Source organism: Marmota flaviventris, chromosome 9 (assembly GCF_047511675.1).
Source record: "Marmota flaviventris isolate mMarFla1 chromosome 9, mMarFla1.hap1, whole genome shotgun sequence".
NCBI classification, from domain to species: domain Eukaryota; kingdom Metazoa; phylum Chordata; class Mammalia; order Rodentia; family Sciuridae; genus Marmota; species Marmota flaviventris.
The window spans coordinates 8,885,373-8,904,748 of NC_092506.1; the positions used below are offsets into that span (position 1 = coordinate 8,885,373).

The following is a 19,376-nucleotide window of genomic DNA, read 5'->3' on the forward strand; positions in this document are numbered from 1 at the left end:
ATATGTGTATGGTTGTTTTTTGGGGGTTTGTTTTCAGTATCAGTATTTGCTTGTTTCACTTTCTCTCCTCTCTATCTGAAATTTGGGCATTTTGGAATGTTCCCTGACCACACATGCCACCAAATTCTCCTGAATGCACATTGAGCGCTGATCTCTCACCCCTCCTGCTGATTTCCATATCTAATTGACTCTGGACCTGTGCCCTGTACTTGTTGGAGGATTAAAATTTTTATGTGAACTTTGACCTATGTTTTCCCCTATTGGAAGGCTTGGGTAGGTGGAGTTAAGAAAAACAATAAAACTCAAAAGCTAAATAAAAGAAGCTGGACATCCGGCAAGCAACGCACAACACTTCTGGACAGAACGATGAGTTGGGTGAGTCCCCAGAGAGGGTTTTGAAGCTTTCATTTAAAAAGCAACAGTGACAGTCTGTTAGCATGAATATGTGTGCTGTCCTTATTGGCTCCAGCTCAGGTGTAGAGGGGACAGGAAGGGAGAGGGGCAGGTGGGCTGCAGGTCTGGGGCTCTCACACAGCAGGAAAGGAACCATGGTTGGGTCCAAGGGCCCAGAGGCTTCCCTGCCTCAGCTGCTGTGTGGGGTTTGGTCTCCTGAGTGCTGGCTGCCTCCTGGCACCTCGCTGAAGGCTTGGCTTTTACCCAAACCAGGCTTCAAGAAACAGGTTGTAAAGGAGGAAACAGGGAGTGAGATTCCAGTTAAGTCAGAGTGGGGAGTGTCCACAGGCTGAGAAGGATTTAAATTCCAAACCTTTTGTTCTGTTTTTTATTTTAATTAATTCCACAATCATATGGGAATGTATTTGCCTTGTTTAAAAAACCAAAAGCAGAAAATCAAAGGGAGACCAACAGAAAAAAGGGACGAAGGTGTGGGAGGAGGGGAGTGAGGGGGAGAGGTTAGGGAGTGATATCAGCCAAAATATATTGCAATATTGCGTGCACGTGTGTATAGGCAACAAAATGCTCATCATTATGTACAAGTGTTGTGCACCGTAAGAAGATGTGGAAAGAGAATTTAAGAAGAAAGAAAGGAAGGAAGGAAGGAAGGAAGGAAGGAAGGAAGGAAGGAAGGAAGGAAGGAAGGAAAGAAGAAAGAAATCCAAAGCAAAGTTGAAGCCATGAGCAAGAAGGATGGAAGCCCTTCTCCCAGGCTCCCTGCTTCCCCTCAAGCAGCTTGGGGTGCGCTCTGCCACATATGTTTCTGTGCATTTGCACATGTATACAGCCACCTTATAAGTATCCGTTTGTAGCTTTAGGTTTTGTTGTAGTTTTTAATTGGGTTCCCTGAGGACGGTTCATCTAAGACATCATTCTATCTTTCCTTTCACTTATATGTGTTTACTAGAACCACTGTGGTGTGCTTCAGTACATGTGTGGGTTTTTTTTTTTTTCCAGTACTAGCGATTGAAAGCAGGACCTTGTGCAAGCTAGGCAAGTGCTCTACCACTGAGCTATATCCCCAGACCTTTTAAAATCTTCAATATGAGGCCACATATCCCTAGATTACGAGGCTAGCCACAGACTTGTGATGCTCCTGTCCCAGCCTCCAAAGTCACTGGGATTCCAGCCATGCCTGACCACTGCTGGCAGTTAGTATCTTTCTGATGCTTCAATCGGCCCACCTTGGGTCAAGCTGACTCCTGATCCTTGCTGCCAAGGACTTGAACTCCCAGGAGATCTCCCACCACCTCCAGGCAGCTGCACCCTCACTTCTCTCTGCAGCAGCTCAGCTCCCTGGCAGGGCGCACTGGGCCCACAGGCTGGGCTGGGGAGGGGTGCTGGTTGCCTCAGAGTGTCCCAGAAATGCAACTCGCTCATGTGAACTTCAGAAGAGAACCCCTCCCCCTCTGACTCCCACCACATCCTGCCTTTCTTTTCTTGATTTTGGCCTGGAGCCCAGATTTAAGCTTCCCCAGCTTGTCTGAAACCTTCTGGGATTGTTCAGGCAAAAATGTTGGAAACCCTGAGATCTCGGTTTCCATCTGGCTCTTCTGCTCTCTAGGAAAGTTCCCTAACTGTGCTGAGACCCATTCTCCTCATCTATCCAGGAGGGTGGTGGTAGTTATTGCTCGAAGGATGATGAACAGTGGGGGTCAAGTGTTCTGCAGTGTTTGGCAGGTTGGGCTCTGTACGTGGGTGCTCTGTAACTCACAATGATCACTGAGGCCCAGGCACATGGTTGGTGGCCCTTAACAAGGTGATTTTGCATCTTTGGGAATCATATCAGCATTTGCTGCTACAAACATGCTCTGTGCATAAAATGTGCTCTCTGCAGCTGGTGCACATCACTGCCCCACACTCCTGTGCAGCAGACCGACTGCCATCTTCCCTCAATGTCACCCTTCCCATCTCCTTGTCCTGGAGCACCTTTCTAGGCTCACAAACATAATGTAACCGGAGAGGGGAGGCTTCCCACCAGTGAAAGGAGAGGTGTCTCTTCTTTGATTCCTACAAGTGATGAGCAGAGGGATTCTGTAGGCTAGAGCTGGGGCTTCCTGCAGGTCAGCTTCTACAACATTCCATAAAAGCCCCCCCCCCCCCCACCAATCTGTGTCTTGTTTTTCTGTTACAGAACAGAACACAACCAAAACTTGGAGACCTAATTGAAATTTCTCGCTTTGGCTATGAGCACTGGGCCATCTATGTGGGAAATGGCTATGTGGTCCATCTGGCTCCACCAAGTACGTAAGGTTTCTCTATTAAAAACACAAGGGCTGAGATCAAGAGTATGTACACAGGCACAGTTATGTGCTGGTCCTCACTCTGCCTGGCACAGCAGGTGCTCAATCAGCATTTACTAAGTGAATCATGCTCTTTCCCTCTGGCCTATATTTCCTGATATTTCTCCTTATCAGTGAGTGCAGGGAGAGAACATTGACCTGTTTCCATTTTAGAGTGCGTTTCAGTCTCAGTTGGTCACCTTTGGTTGATGAGCATCCCTCCAAAGGTCCAATACCCTGTGTCTGTGGCGTTCTGCAAGGTCAAACAACAGCGGAAGAAATTAATGCTTCCAAGAGTTTATACCTGGCTGCAGAGTGCAATGGACAGGTGTGGGCCTCTAACCTCCCCAGGGCCAGTCTGGAATCCCGGCTCTTGGGCCTCCTTTGTGACTTGAGCATTCGGCTTATCGTCACTCAACTTAGCTTCTCCTCAGAAGAGCAGGGATAGGGATTCCTGTCTCCCAGGCCGTGAGGGAGAGAAATGAAGGAGGGCAGGAAGAGCCTGTGCAGGGCCTGGCCAGGTGTGGGGCCTCCTCCCTCTCTGTCCCAGCATCATGGCTTTAAGGGACACGCGGACATTGTGGAAACCCCACTCACCTGCACACAGAGGAACATTGTCCAGTCCTTCAAATCACTAGGAGAGCTGGTGTGGACATGCACCTGCGTGCACATAAGGAAGTCAGTCGAGTGAGAGACATTGAGACCTTCTGTGGCACCTACAGCAGCTCACAAACTCAGAGACTTTGAACAGAAAATGACAAAGAGCTCAGCTCACAGCAGTGCTCACACTCAGCTGTTAAAGCGTCATTGAGGGAGTGCATTTGTCCCTGAGCCTGGCCACTAGGAACCTGCTCTCCTTAGGCTGTGCTGCTGCGGGTGCTCCCTGGTTGGTGTCCAACCCCTGGGACAGCAGCAAAGTCCTGCTCACAGCCGGAGAGGGAGTTCTGTCTGGGCTAGAGCTGGCTCTGGGGAAATCAGGACAGTGTCCAGTTTGGGCTGCATGAGGTGGGCCCTTTGTTCTTGTTGGTTTGTTTGTTTGGTTGAAGCCCTGGGGGTTGAACCCAGGGTGCTCTAACCATGAGCTCTACCCCAGCCCTTTTAAAATTTTATTTTGAGTCAGGGTCTCACTGTGTTGCTTGGGTTGGCCTTAGAATGGCCTCCTCCTGCCTCAGCCTCCTGAGTGTCTGGGATTAGAGGCAGGTGCCCCATACGGTGCCTGACTATGGAGTTTTGGTCTACATTCAGTCTGCTGCCTCCTTTCTATTTCTGTTTAACAATCCCTTCTGTTGGTCAGTCTCTCAGTTGGACCAGCAGTGGGACTAATCCCCAAGATTACTCTTTGTCTTCTGATGCTTGTCCTTCAGGGGACCTCATAGATAGTAAACCAGGACTCAGCAGATCCTTCACATGGTTTTTGTGAATACAGTTTTGGTGGCTTAGTGCTCATAGAAGTCATCCGAAGAGCATGTGGTTGCTGACAAAGTTCATGTCTCTTGAGGATACACCACATGTAGGGAGTGTTGTTACTGCAACTAGGTAAGAATAATACCAAGGGCCTGGAGGGCATTCCAAAAACAGGTGTCCAGGAGCCCAGAGTTAACTAATTGATTTGGGAGGTGTGTCCACTGATCACATCTCCTTGGTCACATGAGGTACCTGGATCCATCCTTTAGATCTTTAAGATTCTGGGCTACAACCCTGGGTTTATTATCTTAGAAGCAACATTTTGCCCAATAAGTGCTTTGATTCCTTCCATTGAGCAGTTAGTCGATCAAGGACCCTTTCGTTATGGAGTATTGAAGCTAAACTGCTTATGTCAGTCTGCTTTCCTTGAAGAGAATTTAATGTATCATGAGAACTTGTTTCAGGCCTTGTAGAAATATAGGTCATGGATTTTTCTAATTTAGAGACTCCCATTAGAGTCTTATGCTCCCATTAGAGCACAAGAGCTGGGGTTCCAGACTGGTCCTGGGAGTGCTAACAGGGTTTGCTAAAAAACAAAACAAAACAAAACAAATAAAACCAACATACAGAGTTTCTCTTCATAATCATCTTTGGAAGTTCTTGAAAAATTCACTTATGGAGGAATATTTCATGCACAATGATCTCAAGGTGAGAATTTGTTTGGCATTTCTAATTTGTATGTTGTTATTGGGGGTGAGAAATATCCCAGGCTGCAGCATCCAGATCCCTTGGATTGGAAATATTTGTATATCTTATTACCACAAATAATGAATAATCCAACATGAAAGAGACACACAGAGAGAGAAGGAGAGAGCAAAAGAGAGTGTATTTACAGGTGGATCCCATTACCCACCACCAAGTGTATTAGGAATATCGTGATTATTCTTGGCATCTTGGCATTGGCACAATGTCAGTTTGAACAGCAGTGAGTTAAACCAGGGTAAAAGCATAATACATTTTTATAATCTTTATAAAAATGTTCCACGAATTCTATACCCCAACAAAATATGATTAATTCCTTCTCCAGACATGCCCTGAATATCGGTCTGTACCGTGTGCACACCGGCCCTCTGTCTCATATAATGCTACTACAGAAACACTCCATGTACTCACAGAGATTCTATTGATTTCAACTATGGTTTCAGCGAGTTTCTTAGTAGCATATTTGAAGGTATCATTTTCATTTTCTAATTTTAGTTCTGAATCATTCAACACTGGACTCCAGGACCTCCCATGTGAATCATATGAAAGGAATGAATGATAGAGCAAATCCAGAATGAGTCAGGCCCCAGCACATTAAGATTTCCCAGGTAGAGGGGACGGACAGTGAAAGCATTGCAGCCGTCCTGAGCCACCCCTGGGTGGAGGGCTGCTTACAGCACTGTTCCAGCTGGGAATGAGCGCTGGGGGCTGGGGGAAGACGCTGTCCAGGGGAGGAGGACAAAACTTTCTGAAAACCACTTACTCTCCAAATTTGGCACTGAGGCTTTCTGGCTTGGGGCTAGCTCTGAGCTACTGTGGCCCTGCCAAGGCCTGAGTCCACTGTTTCCACAGGTGAAGTGGCAGGAGCTGGTGTGAGCAGCATCATGTCCATCGTGGCTGAAAGAGCCATAGTGAAGAAGGAGCTGCTGTCTGTGGTGGCTGGAGGGGACAAGTACCGGATCAATAACAAGCACGATGACAAGTATGACCCACTGCCACTCAACAAAATTGTCAAGGAGGCAGAGAAAATGGTGGGGAAGGAAGTCCCTTATTCATTGACAAGTGACAACTGTGAGCACTTTGTGAACGCGCTGCGCTATGGAGTTTCCCGCAGTGACCAGGTGTGTCCTCAGCCTGTGTCCCCTTCCCTGCGATCAGATCATTCCCCAGTAATAAGGGGTGGGCACCTGCTGAGGGCTGGCAGTGCAACCTGAGTTGGAGATTGCCTGGGAGTGGGGGTCAGGGAAGCTGGCAGAGTGAGCAGTGGGGTCCAGGAGAAGGGGACTCTGGTCATGTTGTGTCCATTTTTTTATGCACAAGGTCAACAGGAACACTTCAGCTTTCTTGGGCCAGCTGGTTCCTCTCCTTACTCTGCCAGGGTCACTCTGTAGCCTGAGAGCAGCCATTGACTCTGTGTAAACCAACAGGCAAAGCTGTGTTCCAAAAATCTTGATTTCTTTTCATTTATTTATTTTTGTAGAAACATATGGCAGGCTAGATTTGACCAGTGGGTCAAGGCTTGGTTTAGCAAGTCTTGGTTTAAAAGGACTTGAAGTGCTGGGGCTGTAAGTCAATGGTAGAGCACTTGCCTAGAGTTTCTGAGACCCTGAGATCAATTCCCAGCACCATACACACAAAAAAACTTAGACAAATTATGTTATACATTTTTAGTTGAAAATCAAACATTTCAAAAATCATGAATATGAAAAATTTGTGAAGGATGGATTTTTTTTTTGCATTTTGCACCCCTGATTTCAGTACAGATTTTCTTGAAAACCTTGGTATTGCAAAATTAGTTTATTTAATGAATGAAAAATGTCTTTGAGGTATTTTAAATAGTCAAGCCAGGTGTTATGGTAAAACTGTCAGTCAAATCAGATCACTTTTTTAGTCAAAAACTGACAATTTGCCAGGCACATTAGTGTGCACCTTTAATCCCAGAAGCTCAGGAAGATGAGGCAGGAGGATTACAAGTTCAAAGTCAGCAACTTAGTGAGTACCTGAGCCACTTAGTGAGACGCTGTCTCTAAATAAAATATAAAAAAGAGCTGGGGATGTGGCTTAGTGGTTAAGTGCCTCCGGATTCAATCCCTAGTACCAAAAACAAAAACAAAGAAACAAACAAAAATACGCTGACAATTTTTCAGTTGAATTGAAGGTGTTAATGCTCATGGCCATGATGCCACCTCACTTTAGAATTCTAATCTCAGTGGGAGATGGACCTGGTAGAGGGCCTCCCTCCACACGGCTGCTTTGCTTCTGGAGGCCTCTTGTTGGGGAGCTCTGTGTTCTTGAATTTTCCCCCTTGGCGTCCAGGGATGTTTGAACCTTGGCCTGTGCCCCACAATTCAGGAGGGCAGGGGTTGGCTCTCCTTTGGTAAGGTAGGAGAAAGGCTGTGGTAAGGAAGGGAGGGAGGTGGGCAGGGAAAATCCATCCCTTCTGGAAGAGAGGGCCCCAGGCTGGAGCCCAGGCTGGTAACTGAGAACTGCTCCTCAGCTCTGAGCACTGGGGCGAGACCTGCTTTGTTGCTGTGACCTTGCTGAATGGGTCCCCCTCCTGTTAGCTGGGGAGGGTTGATGTGTGTCTGGCCTAGGGGTGGCTGCTCAAGGGTATGGTGTGGTGGGTTGCTTTGTCATGTATCTAAAACCACTTCCAAAGTTGCAGGAAAGCCCCAAGGATCAATTTTACCTCTGGGTGTTTTAGGGGTGGTTGGCTCTCTGCTGTGCTTCTGAGGGTTCAACTTAAGCAAGGCTGGGGTACTCAGTGGTGGCTGTTCCATTTAGTTTCTCCCTGGCCTGGGGTCCCTCTTTGGGAACCTCTTCTTCAGGTATCTCAGTGACTCACCTGTCTTCTCCCTCTCACTCCTTCCTTCCCTTCTGCCTTTTCTCCATAGGAAGCTCCTCCTCTGCCTGTCTCCAACTCACTTTCTCCTTCTCTGTACACAGTGTGCTGTGAGCCCTGCAGAACTCTGGGCCCCTAGTGACTCTGCCCACATTTTGTACTGATAGACCACTAAAGTATAACATGGCCCCTGGAACATGAATTTCTGTCCCTAGAAAGTTCCCAATCCCCTTTCATATGACTGCTTGAGAAAGTTCACCTGTCAAGGGAATGCGCTATTTTTTTTCCCAAACAACAGCAGATGATAGACCCAAGACTTCTCTGTCTTACTGCATTTACTAAAATGGGCTTATAATTATGCATCCTTCCTCTGACTCTGTGAGACTCAGATTGATAGACAGGAAGATCACATAAACATAGATAGAGACCTTATTATTCAGAAGTGTCTTTCTCCAGGGTCTGAGAGGGATGCCTTTGGAATGTACTCATCAGAAAACCAGGGCCTCCTGCCGTCTCCACAGGACGGTACAATCCTAACCCATTAGTTGCAGGGAGCACACTCAGCCGGCCTCACTGCATTTACAGGGACCTCCCTTCATCATTTTTCACCTGACTCTAGCGACCCCCATTTGCCCACCCCTGATCCTTCATCTTCATCTCCCTTTGAAACACCTATCACCTCTGCACCATATACAACAGAGCCCTGCTCACTGCCAGTGGTGACTGAATGAAGTCTGAGGTCACCGCTTTGTCTGAGGTCCAGCTTCATTTCTCCTTAGCATCTGGAGGTGATCGAGTGTCTGTAGATAAGACAGTGCACTGTTGCCCTTTCTCTTCCCCCGCCTGCACATGGTGCATTCCCCAGAAATCTCTTCTCGCATCACTGATTTTAGTTTCCTTCCCTGGCTGTGAAAGACATAAGCAGAGCTGAGCCTGGTCACTTGCCAGCTGTGTGGTTTGAGTGAGGTCTCTCCACTGGCCACCTCAGTTGTCACCAGCTGGAAGGTAGGGATTAGAATGCCAGCCTCACGGGGTTGTTGAGGGAGGTGAGAAAATTATAGCAGTTGGACAATGACCAGCACAGGACAGTGAACTGGAAACAGCCATTATTATGGTGTGGCCCCCTCTGCCTGAGTTCCACCTGTGTGCAAAATGGCCCCGGGGTGGTGGTTGGCCATGTCAGTCAGCTCACGCCACCTGTGCTGAAGCAGCAACCATCAAGGTCCCCCTCACGTCCCCACTCTGTCCTTCAGCAGGACCCCTTCCCTCTCACACACAAGCAAGGCCTCTCACTGCACAAAAGCCTGTCCTCAGCGCTGCTCCCAGTCCACCATTTGCTCAGCAGCTAAGTCACCAGGGTCCACCTGTGCAAGGCAGTGGGCTGAGCACCAGGGACACCAAGAACACCTAGGTGGGTCCCTGTCCTCAAGCCCTGGGCAGTGGGAGTTCACAGGGGTCACTTCCCAACTTGGCACCTGCTTCAAGGCTCCCAATCGGCCACCCCTGACCTAGAACATCTGAGCCCTGCCACTCTGTCCTTCCCACAGCCACCCCATGGGTTTATCATGCTTTAAACACCTCTAGGCTGCATCTTGCTTTCCTCCTTTGAGACTCCCTTTTCATACTGAGACTCAGTCCTGCATTCATTCCTTCCTGACAGGGACCTCCTGTCCTCTTTCCTGGGTGGCCTGACCTTTTGGGATCCCCCCTCCCTGCCAATAGTTGTTTCCTCTGTGATGTGGTGACAAGGACAGGGAGCATGTTCCTTGTCCAAGGAATCTGCAGCCCAGGAAAGAGGTTCCTTGGACAAGGATCTCTGCTCAGACTCCTGATGTGACCCTGCCCCCTTGTCTTCTGTTGCAGGTGACTGACACACTCACTGCGATTGGTACTGCATCTGTTGTCCTGGGTGTTTTGGGCCTCATTGGGATGGCGGTCACCAGAAGCAAGCGGGAAAAGCAGTAAATGCAAGGCTTTATCTTGGCGGCACCAGTTACCTTGGGGGAGTTTGATCAAGCCGGTGGGAATGATTTGGTTTATAGATTTCACTCTTTTGTAATCATGAGCACTTGGTTTAGTGGAGCTCAATCAAAGCATAGGAAGCTGTTATCTGAAGGAAACGCTGGCTGCATGGCATCAATTCTATTAAAGAGCTGATTGCACAATGTCATGGCCTCAATGTGTGTGTTCCCACCCACCCCAAATTCATATGTTGATGCCCTAGCTCCCAATGTGGTAGGGGGTGGAGGGGCCACTAGGTTTAGAGAAGGTGGTGAGGGTAGGGCCCCTCTAGCAGGTTTAGTGTCCTTCTATGAAGAGAGACTGAGAAACTGATATGACTCTATTTTTGAAAATAAATAAATAACAGCAGCTTCTACCTCAAGGCCTGTCCTAAGGAAGGGAGCGTGACCCTTGTCCTTGGAAAATCCCACAGAGCCTTTCTAGGTACATACCCACCTTGCTGAGTTGTTTGTAAATAACAGGAGAGATCTAAGGCATCAGGGGTCCCTGACTTAGTTAGGCTAGATGAGGACCCATAGCAATCCCCCTAGAAACCTCCAATCAGTATGAGACAGCGAAAATACCGGGGATGCCAGATGACCCCCCAATAGTTTATGGTGGTAGATAACATGTTGGGAAACCATGTAGTTTAGCATGTATACCCCTCATGGCTTAAACCAATCAGTTCAAAGGAACCCCCCTCTTGTACTAACCAATCACCCCTAACCAACTAGTTCCCGCCAGTGAATGTGCTAATCAATGTTAAGAGTTGTTGTTTGACTTTCCCGTGGTATGGAATGATTTGCTGTGTGATGTTGTGACGCATAGAGTACCCCCCAAAACCTATAAATCTCACTGAACAAAGGGTCAGGACTCACTCCCTGGGACCGCTTCTGCGTTGGGAACGGTTGTGAGTTAAGGCTCGAGCTTGCAATAAAGACCCTTGTGTGATTGCATCGGATTTGGCTCCTGGAGGTCTATTGGGATCCCACAAATCTGGCATTACAAGACCAGAGCTCTCTTTCCCTCCCTCTGCCATGTGTGGGCCCTAGTGAGAAGGGACCAACTGCCTGCCAGGAAGAAGGTGTCTAGACACCATGTCTGCAGCACCTTGATCTTGGATTTCTCAGGTGCTGTGGCTTCAATTTAGTCTGTTCCTTCCAAGTCCATGTTCTAATACAGTTCCGCTGAGGACATATGACAAGGTGGGACCAGGGCTGGCGGGCACTGGTCCTGCCGGCAGGCGGCAGGCGTGAGAAGTTACCGGGAAAGGCGGCTGGTGGCTGTGTAGCTGGGTGCTGAGCTAGGGTGGCTCTTCCTGCGCTGTCCTGGGGCGTCCTCGGGTGGAATGGCTGCTGGGAGAGGCTGTGCTCCAGCCCCCCGCGCTCCCTCCACTGCAGAGCCGGCTTGCTGGCCCGTCGGAGCGTTGGGCTGAGAAGCTGAGTGTGGGGACTGGGGGCTATTTCGTCCCCTCCGACTCCACAGCTCCCAGTGAAGCGGATGGAAGAGGCTGTGGAGCCGCGGTCGCTGCTCTGGGACGCCGCTACCTTCCTGGCGTTTAGGTCACCCGTGTCCTCACAAGCCCCCCTTTTCTGCATGCTTCCCGAGTCCTCTGGCCCAGGAGCGCCCATGGGAGGAGTTGGCCTTGGAGAGAAGGACCCATCTCTAGGGACCATTTGGAGAGAGCCTGCGCTGCTCCTCCCAAGGGCAAAGACCTACCTCCTGCTTTTCTAGCTGCCTGCAGTCGGGGACTCCGGAGTGGGGAAGCCCCGTGTCCTTTTTTTCCTTTTTCTGTGATGACTTCTTACTACCTTTATGGCCTAGACTTTAAGATCAAACCCGTTGAATCACAAGGTAAGAAGGTCAAGCAGCAGAGGGGATGCAGCAGGTCAGGAGGAGTATGTGACATCGCCAATGGGAGATGTTTTGCAAACATCAGGAGGTGGCTTGGAAACACAGATGGCAGGCCAATGAACACGCGGGCAGAATGTTGCTAGGAAACAAATTGTGAGAAATAGAGTCTGATGTCCCTTTTCAGAATACAGTATTTAGCCTTAATTGGGATGTCAGATCCAATGATAGTCATTTTAACAATCGTCCTTCCCTTTGCCCGCCCCATTTTTAAAATTAGACAGTCACCTAGTCTGTAACCCGGGGCTCCTCCTATCAGATCAAGGGGGCGGTGCTTGCTGCGTTAGGGATTAAAAACCATGCGTTAGGGATTAAAAACCCGCGCACTGCCTGCGCAGTGTGCTCCCTGGCCGGTCAGGTTCGGAAGCGCATGGTTCTGCAGAAGTAATAGTTGGCCTTGAGGCGCTACTTCCCAGCGCACTCGTTTGATTCCTTGCTCCTGGGTATTTCTAATAAAGGGTGCTGAGAAAGATAAAAGAGTAGTACTTAAAGGAGTACAGATGGCAAAGGAGCCTGGTATTAGATTTTTTTTGGGAGACTATTAGAAACGCAAATATAAATATTGAAAAGCGTTCCTTACCTTAGCTGAAGAGATCTGTCTAAAGGCCGCGGTAAAAGAGCACAATAGTGAAAATGTAGATTCTCAGCAGAGGAGGTGTGACAGGTGCAAGAGCAAAGGTTGCAGTCTTCTCCTGCTCCCCCTGTTGCCACTTGCCACCCCTTTCTTTTCTTGCTACAAAATTAACCACTCTGTCCATTTTAAACTCTGTTAAACAGACATTTTTGTTCCCAGCATAACTATTCAATCTACCTATTTTATTTGTTCTTCCATGTGTGACTGCTTGCTGACTTTAGTATAATTTTCTTCAAAAAATGAATAGAAAAGTCATGTGTGTGACTTCATTTTTAAATGTCCTTGCTCAGCCCACCACTGCATTTCAGCTGTATCATTGTCCAGTTCTTACCAACATCCAAAGCTGTGTAGGTAAATGGAGGAACTGGAGACTAGCATGCTAAGTGAAATAAGCCAGTCCACCAAAGTCAAAGGTCAGATGTTTTCTCTGATATGTGGAAGCTAATCCAAAATGTAGGGGGACAGGTTAAAAAAAAAAAGAATAGAAGAAAGACCAGAGGAGAAGACAAAGGGGAATGAAAGAAAGGAAAGAGTAGGGAAAGACAGTGGAATGAATCTGACCTAACTTTCTTATGTACATATATGAATATACCACAGTGAATCTCACCATCATGTACATCCACAAGACACAGTAATTTAAAAAACAAACAAAAACTAGGGCTGGGGCTGTAGCTCGGTGGTAGAGCGCTTGCCTAGCATGTGTGAGGCATTGGGTTTGATCCTCAGCACCGCATATAAATAAATACTAAAATAAAGGTATAAAAAAGCCAACATTATTAAAAAAAAGATCAATAGAGTAGAGGGAAGGGAACGGGGTGGGAGGAAAGGAAGGGAAGGGGAAATACTGGGGACTGAATTAGAACAAGTTACATTCCCTGCTTTTATAATTGTGTCATAGTATAGTCTATTGTTATATGTAACTAAAAAAATTGAAAAAAAAAAAAACCTATGTAGCAAGGAACATGGGGTTGGATTCTTTGGACACAAGGTGAGTGCAAAGTAACAGGATTTATTTGAGTAATAGAAAGAAAGAGGAGCTCTCAAAGGATGAGGGGTCCCAAGAGAGGGTACTGGAGATGGCTGTTGTCTAGGGGTTTATATGAATCTTCAGGGTTAAGAAAGCTAGTTCCATACCCAATCCTAGGTAAGGTGCTCAGACTTTGTGAGATCTTCATGCACTTTTTAGTCCAATCAAGTTACCATGCCCCCCCCCCCCCCTTTTGGTGGGAGTTTAGGTACCAGGGAATGGATGTGTCATTATCAGTTTTTCTGCTTACATGGGAGTCAGTTTGACCTTGAAATGGCCTGGCTTGGGTCTGTAGTTTCTCAACCCTGCTACACAGGAACCTGACCTTGAAGGAACCCAAGTTTCTGCCTAGCCCAGGGATAATGTGCTTGAGTCCCTATAATCTATGGATGTGTGATAGCAAGAGCCCAAAGCCAGGAAAACACTCATTTTTGCCTTGACGAGGTAAATGGGGCCAGTTTTGTCCTGTGCCTTATGTGGAAAGGAACTCTTTGGGTTTTCCGTTTTTGTTCTGGTGGAAGCACGTGCAGGAGACGTCATCCAAACATAAACCATAAAAATGTGTGAGGTTGGTTTGACTGTAATTTTCACAGTAGTTAATAGAAGACAAAGGGTAATGCGGAAATGGTGACTTTGGTTTGCTGAGTCCTATCTTCCGTGGCCTTGATATTGAAAACTTTACCTGCCACCAGTTCTTCTCCTTGGCCACTTTTTCCTTGTCTGTCGTCTTCCTGAATGCTGCTTTATTTGGTTTCCCTCCCCCACCACCTCTTGGTATGAGTGACTTAAAATTAAAGAGGCACACTAGTAGATTTGTCCAGTTTAACATAAAGCATTGCTGTAATTTGCAAAGTAAACGGAAAGATAGATTCTCACTGCCAACCATCAAATGTCACTTAATTGCTATCTTCCCTTCATATACCTTCTCCTCTAAAACCTCTGTCCCAGATTCCTTCACTGGCTGTTTGACTTTTTATTTTTGGTACCAGGGATAGAATACAGGGGCACTTAATCCCTGAGCCACAGGGTTCTCACTAAGTTACTTAGGGCTTCGCTAAGTTGTTGAGGCTGGCTTTGAACTTAGGATCCTTCTGCCTCAGCCTCCTGAGGCACTGGGATTACAGGTGTGTGTCACCGAGCTTGGTGCCTGTTTACTTCTGTGTACCTCTTCTGCACTTTGTTCTCTTCCTGCCGATCCATTTCTATGAAATGCAAGCATTAACTGCATGCACTAGTGTTGGAAGGTGTTGTGGTTTGTCTTTCTCATTAGGTATAGATCCTGTTCACTCTCCTACAATCACTCTCTCTCTTTTTTTTTTTTTTCAGAGTAGAAATTAGAAGTTTATTAAAGGACAGCAGAAAAGACTTCTCCCGGAGGAAGAAGGGGACCCAAGAGGTGGAATCCTACAATCACTCTCTTAATCTAAAGATGCACTAGTCTCCATGTGGGCAACTCCTCTGGCAGTTTGCTAACAAGTAAAGATCATTTTTTTAAGGCAGGTAAGAGGAGTGGGTTTTATAAACATGTTTGCCAAATGTATTGAGATTTGTCCTCTAAAGGACAACTTTTCTGTGTTAAGTTGTCTTTACCTTAAGATTTAGAAATACTTTAAAGTTCTGGTAGCCTGAGTCTGTTGCCACCCACTGAGATAAATCAAGCTGAGTCATCGTGGCTCACACATAGAAATATTTGGCAAATAATGATACCCAACCCACTGTAGAATCCGAATGAGTTCATGTTAGCTAGGGCCCTAAACCTCACCCTTGGTTAATAGTGAAAGCACATTTCAGATCAATTTTCACGGAACACATAGGGATTTATTAAACAGGTGATCATTAAGGAGGCACTGGGCTATTTGTCCACCCTGTCCTGGAAGCCAAATGAAGATATGTCCTCTTGCCTTTTGGGCGCTGTGTCCATGCCTTGCATGAAAGCTCCACTCCAGGCAGGCTTTCCTTGCTCGTATGTCAGCATTGGGCAACTTGAAATTCAACCCAGAGGCTGACCACAACAGGTGCACTCAGGTGCCATTCCTTAAGACACAGGCTCAGGCCCCTCTCTCCCATTCTGTTTCTGCAGGGGTGGGGAGGTATTATGGTTTAGACATGGAGTGACCCCTGAGCCTCATGGGTTGAAGGCTTGGCCCTTAATGTGGCAGTGTTCAGAGGTGGAGCTTTTGGGAAGTGCCTGGATCATGAGGACTCTGTCCTCATCAGTGGATTAATCCATTGATAGCTGAATGGACTACTGGGAAGCCGTGGAAGCAGCAGGAGGTGGCATCTAATTTAGGGAAGCAGGCATGGGAAGCATGCCCTAGAAGGATATTTCTTGTCCTCAGCCCCTTCCAGTTTGTTCTCTCTCTTTCTCCATCCTGGCTGCCACGCGCTGAGCAGCTTCCCTCCACCATGCCTTCTGCTATGATTCTGTGGCTCAGCTTAGGCCCAAAGCAATGAAATCGGCTGGTCCTGGACTAAAACCTCTGACACCATGATCCAAAATGTATCCTTCTTCCAGTTGTTTTTCTCAGTTATTTGTCACCAAAATGAAAAGCTGATGAATCCATAAAACTGGCACTGGGAGTGGGGCTGTAGCTGTGATTATGCCATGGCCATGTGGTTCAGAACCTCTGGAACTACTTTGCAGACCTTTGGAAAAGTTTGAAGATGCAGGCTAAAGACCTTAGATTGTTGTAAGCCGAGCTTAATGGGCTATTCTGGTGTGATCTCAAAAGACCTGAATGCCAACAGGAATGTAAATAATAAGACTGTGCTCCTCAGGTTTCAGGTGGGAATGAAGACTCTACTGGAAATTCGACTCAAGGTCCCATGAGTTACATTCTGGCACAAAATTTGAGACTTTTACTGAGACTTCATTTAAAATTGATGGACTAATTTCAAGGCAGTACAGGGGAAATTTCAAGGCAGTACAGCCTTCAGACTGTGACATGGGTATACCTGGTGGCTAAAATCTGAAATGTTTGAGATATTTGCAGTTTGGCCAGAAAAGTGCATGTAAAAAATCATGGCCAAGGAAGGTCTGATTACCCAAGAGATTAACACTATTGCACCCAGATAATAGGAAAGATGCCTTGAGGGCATCTCAGGAATCCTGAAGAGCCTACCCATCCAGCTCAAAGGTGTAAAAGCACAAACTCATTTGAAAGACTTTGCTTTAGGAAGAGAGTTCATGGTGCACTGCTCCCACAGGGCTACCTTGGAAGTTGTTTTCCCGGGATTCATTTCACCATGATCAGCCATCCAGGAATTCAGAGGTTTCTGCAGCCATGGTCTAAGGGCCCCAGCTACTGCTCCTGCTGGTGGCAAGTGTTGGCACCTTCAATGTGGCACCCATTTTGCAGGCATGAAGAATTATAGGGTAATGGAGGCTTCCACCCAGATTTGAAAGGAAAGTTTGGGAGGTTTGGCAGGGGAAAGGGGGATATGTGAAGCTGTGGAAGTGAAGTTGATGCTGCGACAGAGACCACAGGAAGCTGTATATGCCAGAAATGTGGAACATCTGCAGGCAGTGGGCAGAGTCAGTCCAAGAGAGAGGCCATGTTGGCTGCAGTAGAAGCCAAGTCTCTTGGAATTCACATCTCACCAATGCTGGTCATGGAGCTATAGGATTTAATGTTTGCCCTACAGAGTTTCAATCTTTCTTTGGTAACATCTCTTATTTTTAGAGCCCTATTCTTACACAGATTGCTGATAGACCCAACCTGATCTTTTCTTAAAATTGGGAGCCATCTCGCCACAAAGCCATGAAAAGATAATTTTGGCTTTACTAAAAATTACTGCAAATTCTGAACCTGCTTGGAATGCCTGCCCCTGCCTTGAACTCACCCATGCCTGGCTCTCTGACCAGATACCAGCCCTCTCTGAAACTTTAGTGACGCCTCACAAATCTTGGCCTTCCCTGGCCAGATAACAATCCTTTCTGAGGCTCTAATGACCTTCATAAATTCTGATGTCCGGGCCAGCAAAAATGTAAACTACCATTAGTGTTATGCTCATCAGAGTTCTGTTATCTGTAACTCCCTTGTGTAACTTTCTGGGCTATAAAGCTGGGCTGCAGGAAAGATGCTGCTGCTGTCTTATTCCCGCGGTTTTGGGTGGGAGAGGCAGCTCAGCCGGCCGAAATAATAAGCTTGCTTTAATTTGATTTTAATTGGAGTCAGTGGTCTTTTCTTGCGTCCTGGTCTAACAGTGCCATTCTATGTTGGAAGTATATAACTTTCTTTTTGATTTTATAGGGGATCACAGTTATGAGTTGCCTTTGGTCTCAGAGGAGACTTTGGACTTGGACTTTTGAATAGTGCTGGAGTATATACTGTTGAGTATTGGGTGACACTTGGAAATGAAATGGATGCATTATGCATTGTTAGATGAATATGAGCCTTTCAGGGACAGGGGAAGAACCTTCTAATTTGGATATGAAGTGTCACCAAAAGATTCATGGGTTAAAGGCTTGGTTCCCAATGCATCAATATTTAGAGGTGGAACTTTTGGGAAGTGATTGGATCATGAGGCCTTTGACTTCATCAATGAATTTTACTCCATTGATAGTTGAATGGACTTCTGGAAGGTGGTGGAAATAGTAGAATGTGGGATGTAATAGAAGGAAGTAGGTTACTGGGGGCATAACCTGGAAGGCTATTTAGGGTTTTCTTGTCCCTCTGTGTGCACTCATCTCTCTCTCTCTTCTCATGGCCCTCAGCTGACAGATTTACTCTACCACGATGTTCTGCCTCACTTCAGGTCAAAAGCAACGGGGTAAACTGGCCAAGGACTGGACATCTGAAACCAGGAGCCAAAATAAATCTTCCCTACCTAAATTATTTTCTTCAGGTATTTGTCACAGCAATAACAATGACACAGGTCTCTAAAATATTTTATGTAGGGCATGATGTAATGTGGGACATGTTGCATCAGAAAAGAGGAAACCTAACTTGCTGGCTGCTACCCGCTTCCCAGTCCTGGGGCCACAGGTGGCTAAGATAACGCCTGGCGATTAGCCAGAAGGCATTGCCGTGGGCTGTGATGAAGAATCGGACCACCTCTAGGATAGGCTCAGAACCCTTCTGCCCTCACATCTCCCATTACTGCCTGTAGGATGGGTGTAGAAGTAAATTCTCCCCACCCTGCTGACCTTTACCCTGATTGGCTCCTGTACATTATATTAGCTGTATGTGTTTTCTCAATAAATGAGATCATGCTTTGACTGTTCTCCCTGGCGCATCTGATTGTCCTCTGGCGAAGGAGGGCTGGGTATGGCGGCCAGTCGGCCCGTCCTGGTCGGGACGTGCTCCCCCAATCTCTCCTGCAGGTCAGGAGGGAACGGGGGCTAAAAACCCCGATAATTTTAGCCAAAGCACGTCCCAATACTAACACTAAAACCATCATTGAGTGGTCATTTCTAGTCTCTGATTATGCTGGTTATTAAGTCCTTAATATTTCCAAGAAAAACTCATCCCCAATATTCAGTGTGCTCACTAGAAAAATATCTGGTGATCAGAGGTAAATACAGTAACCACCCTATTCAGCACAGTGCCCCTCCTGAGGAGATTTCAGGGGGCAATTAGCCTCAATCCTTTTTATTTTTCAGGCACTTGGGAAATGTGCACAGAGACTGAGCATGCTATCTTCTAGAAAAGTCTCAAGGAAAGAGCCTGACTGGTCCTGCCCAGAGAGAAGAACTAAAAGGGAATGTATAAAGGGGGCAACCTGTGGGTGCCAACATCTGCCCTGAGGGTAAGAGGAAATGCTGAGGGGACCCCCCACCTCTGATCTCTTGCTTCCACTCTGACCATCCCTCCTTCAGGATGGGCACAGGCCACTGTGCCTCCCTCGCCTTTGCTAAAACCCTTCAAACCATACTACCCAGCTGTTGAGTAGGATGCTCCCCAAGCAGCTCATTGTCCTATATTACAGAGGAAGGAAGTCAGCCCCGAGGTCGAGCACTTTCCCCAAGGTTACAAAGCTGGAAGTTGCTGGAACCACCCAACAGGTGCTCAGTCAGTTACTTTCCTCCTTTCTGGTTTTCAGACATCACACAGCACA

At 47.1% G+C, this 19,376-nt stretch overlaps 1 protein-coding gene across 1 annotated transcript; it reads left to right on the forward strand.

Annotated features, from left to right (window-relative positions):
* Window positions 1–338: 338 nt before the first annotated feature.
* On the forward strand, window positions 339–9,862 carry LOC114100016 (phospholipase A and acyltransferase 2-like). Its single transcript, XM_027944604.1, has 4 exons — window positions 339–375; window positions 2,588–2,696; window positions 5,754–6,022; window positions 9,607–9,862. The coding sequence occupies exons 1-4, from the start codon at window positions 367–369 to the stop codon at window positions 9,706–9,708; spliced, it is 489 nt and encodes a 162-aa protein (XP_027800405.1). The 5' UTR covers window positions 339–366; the 3' UTR covers window positions 9,709–9,862.
* Window positions 9,863–19,376: the final 9,514 nt, after the last annotated feature.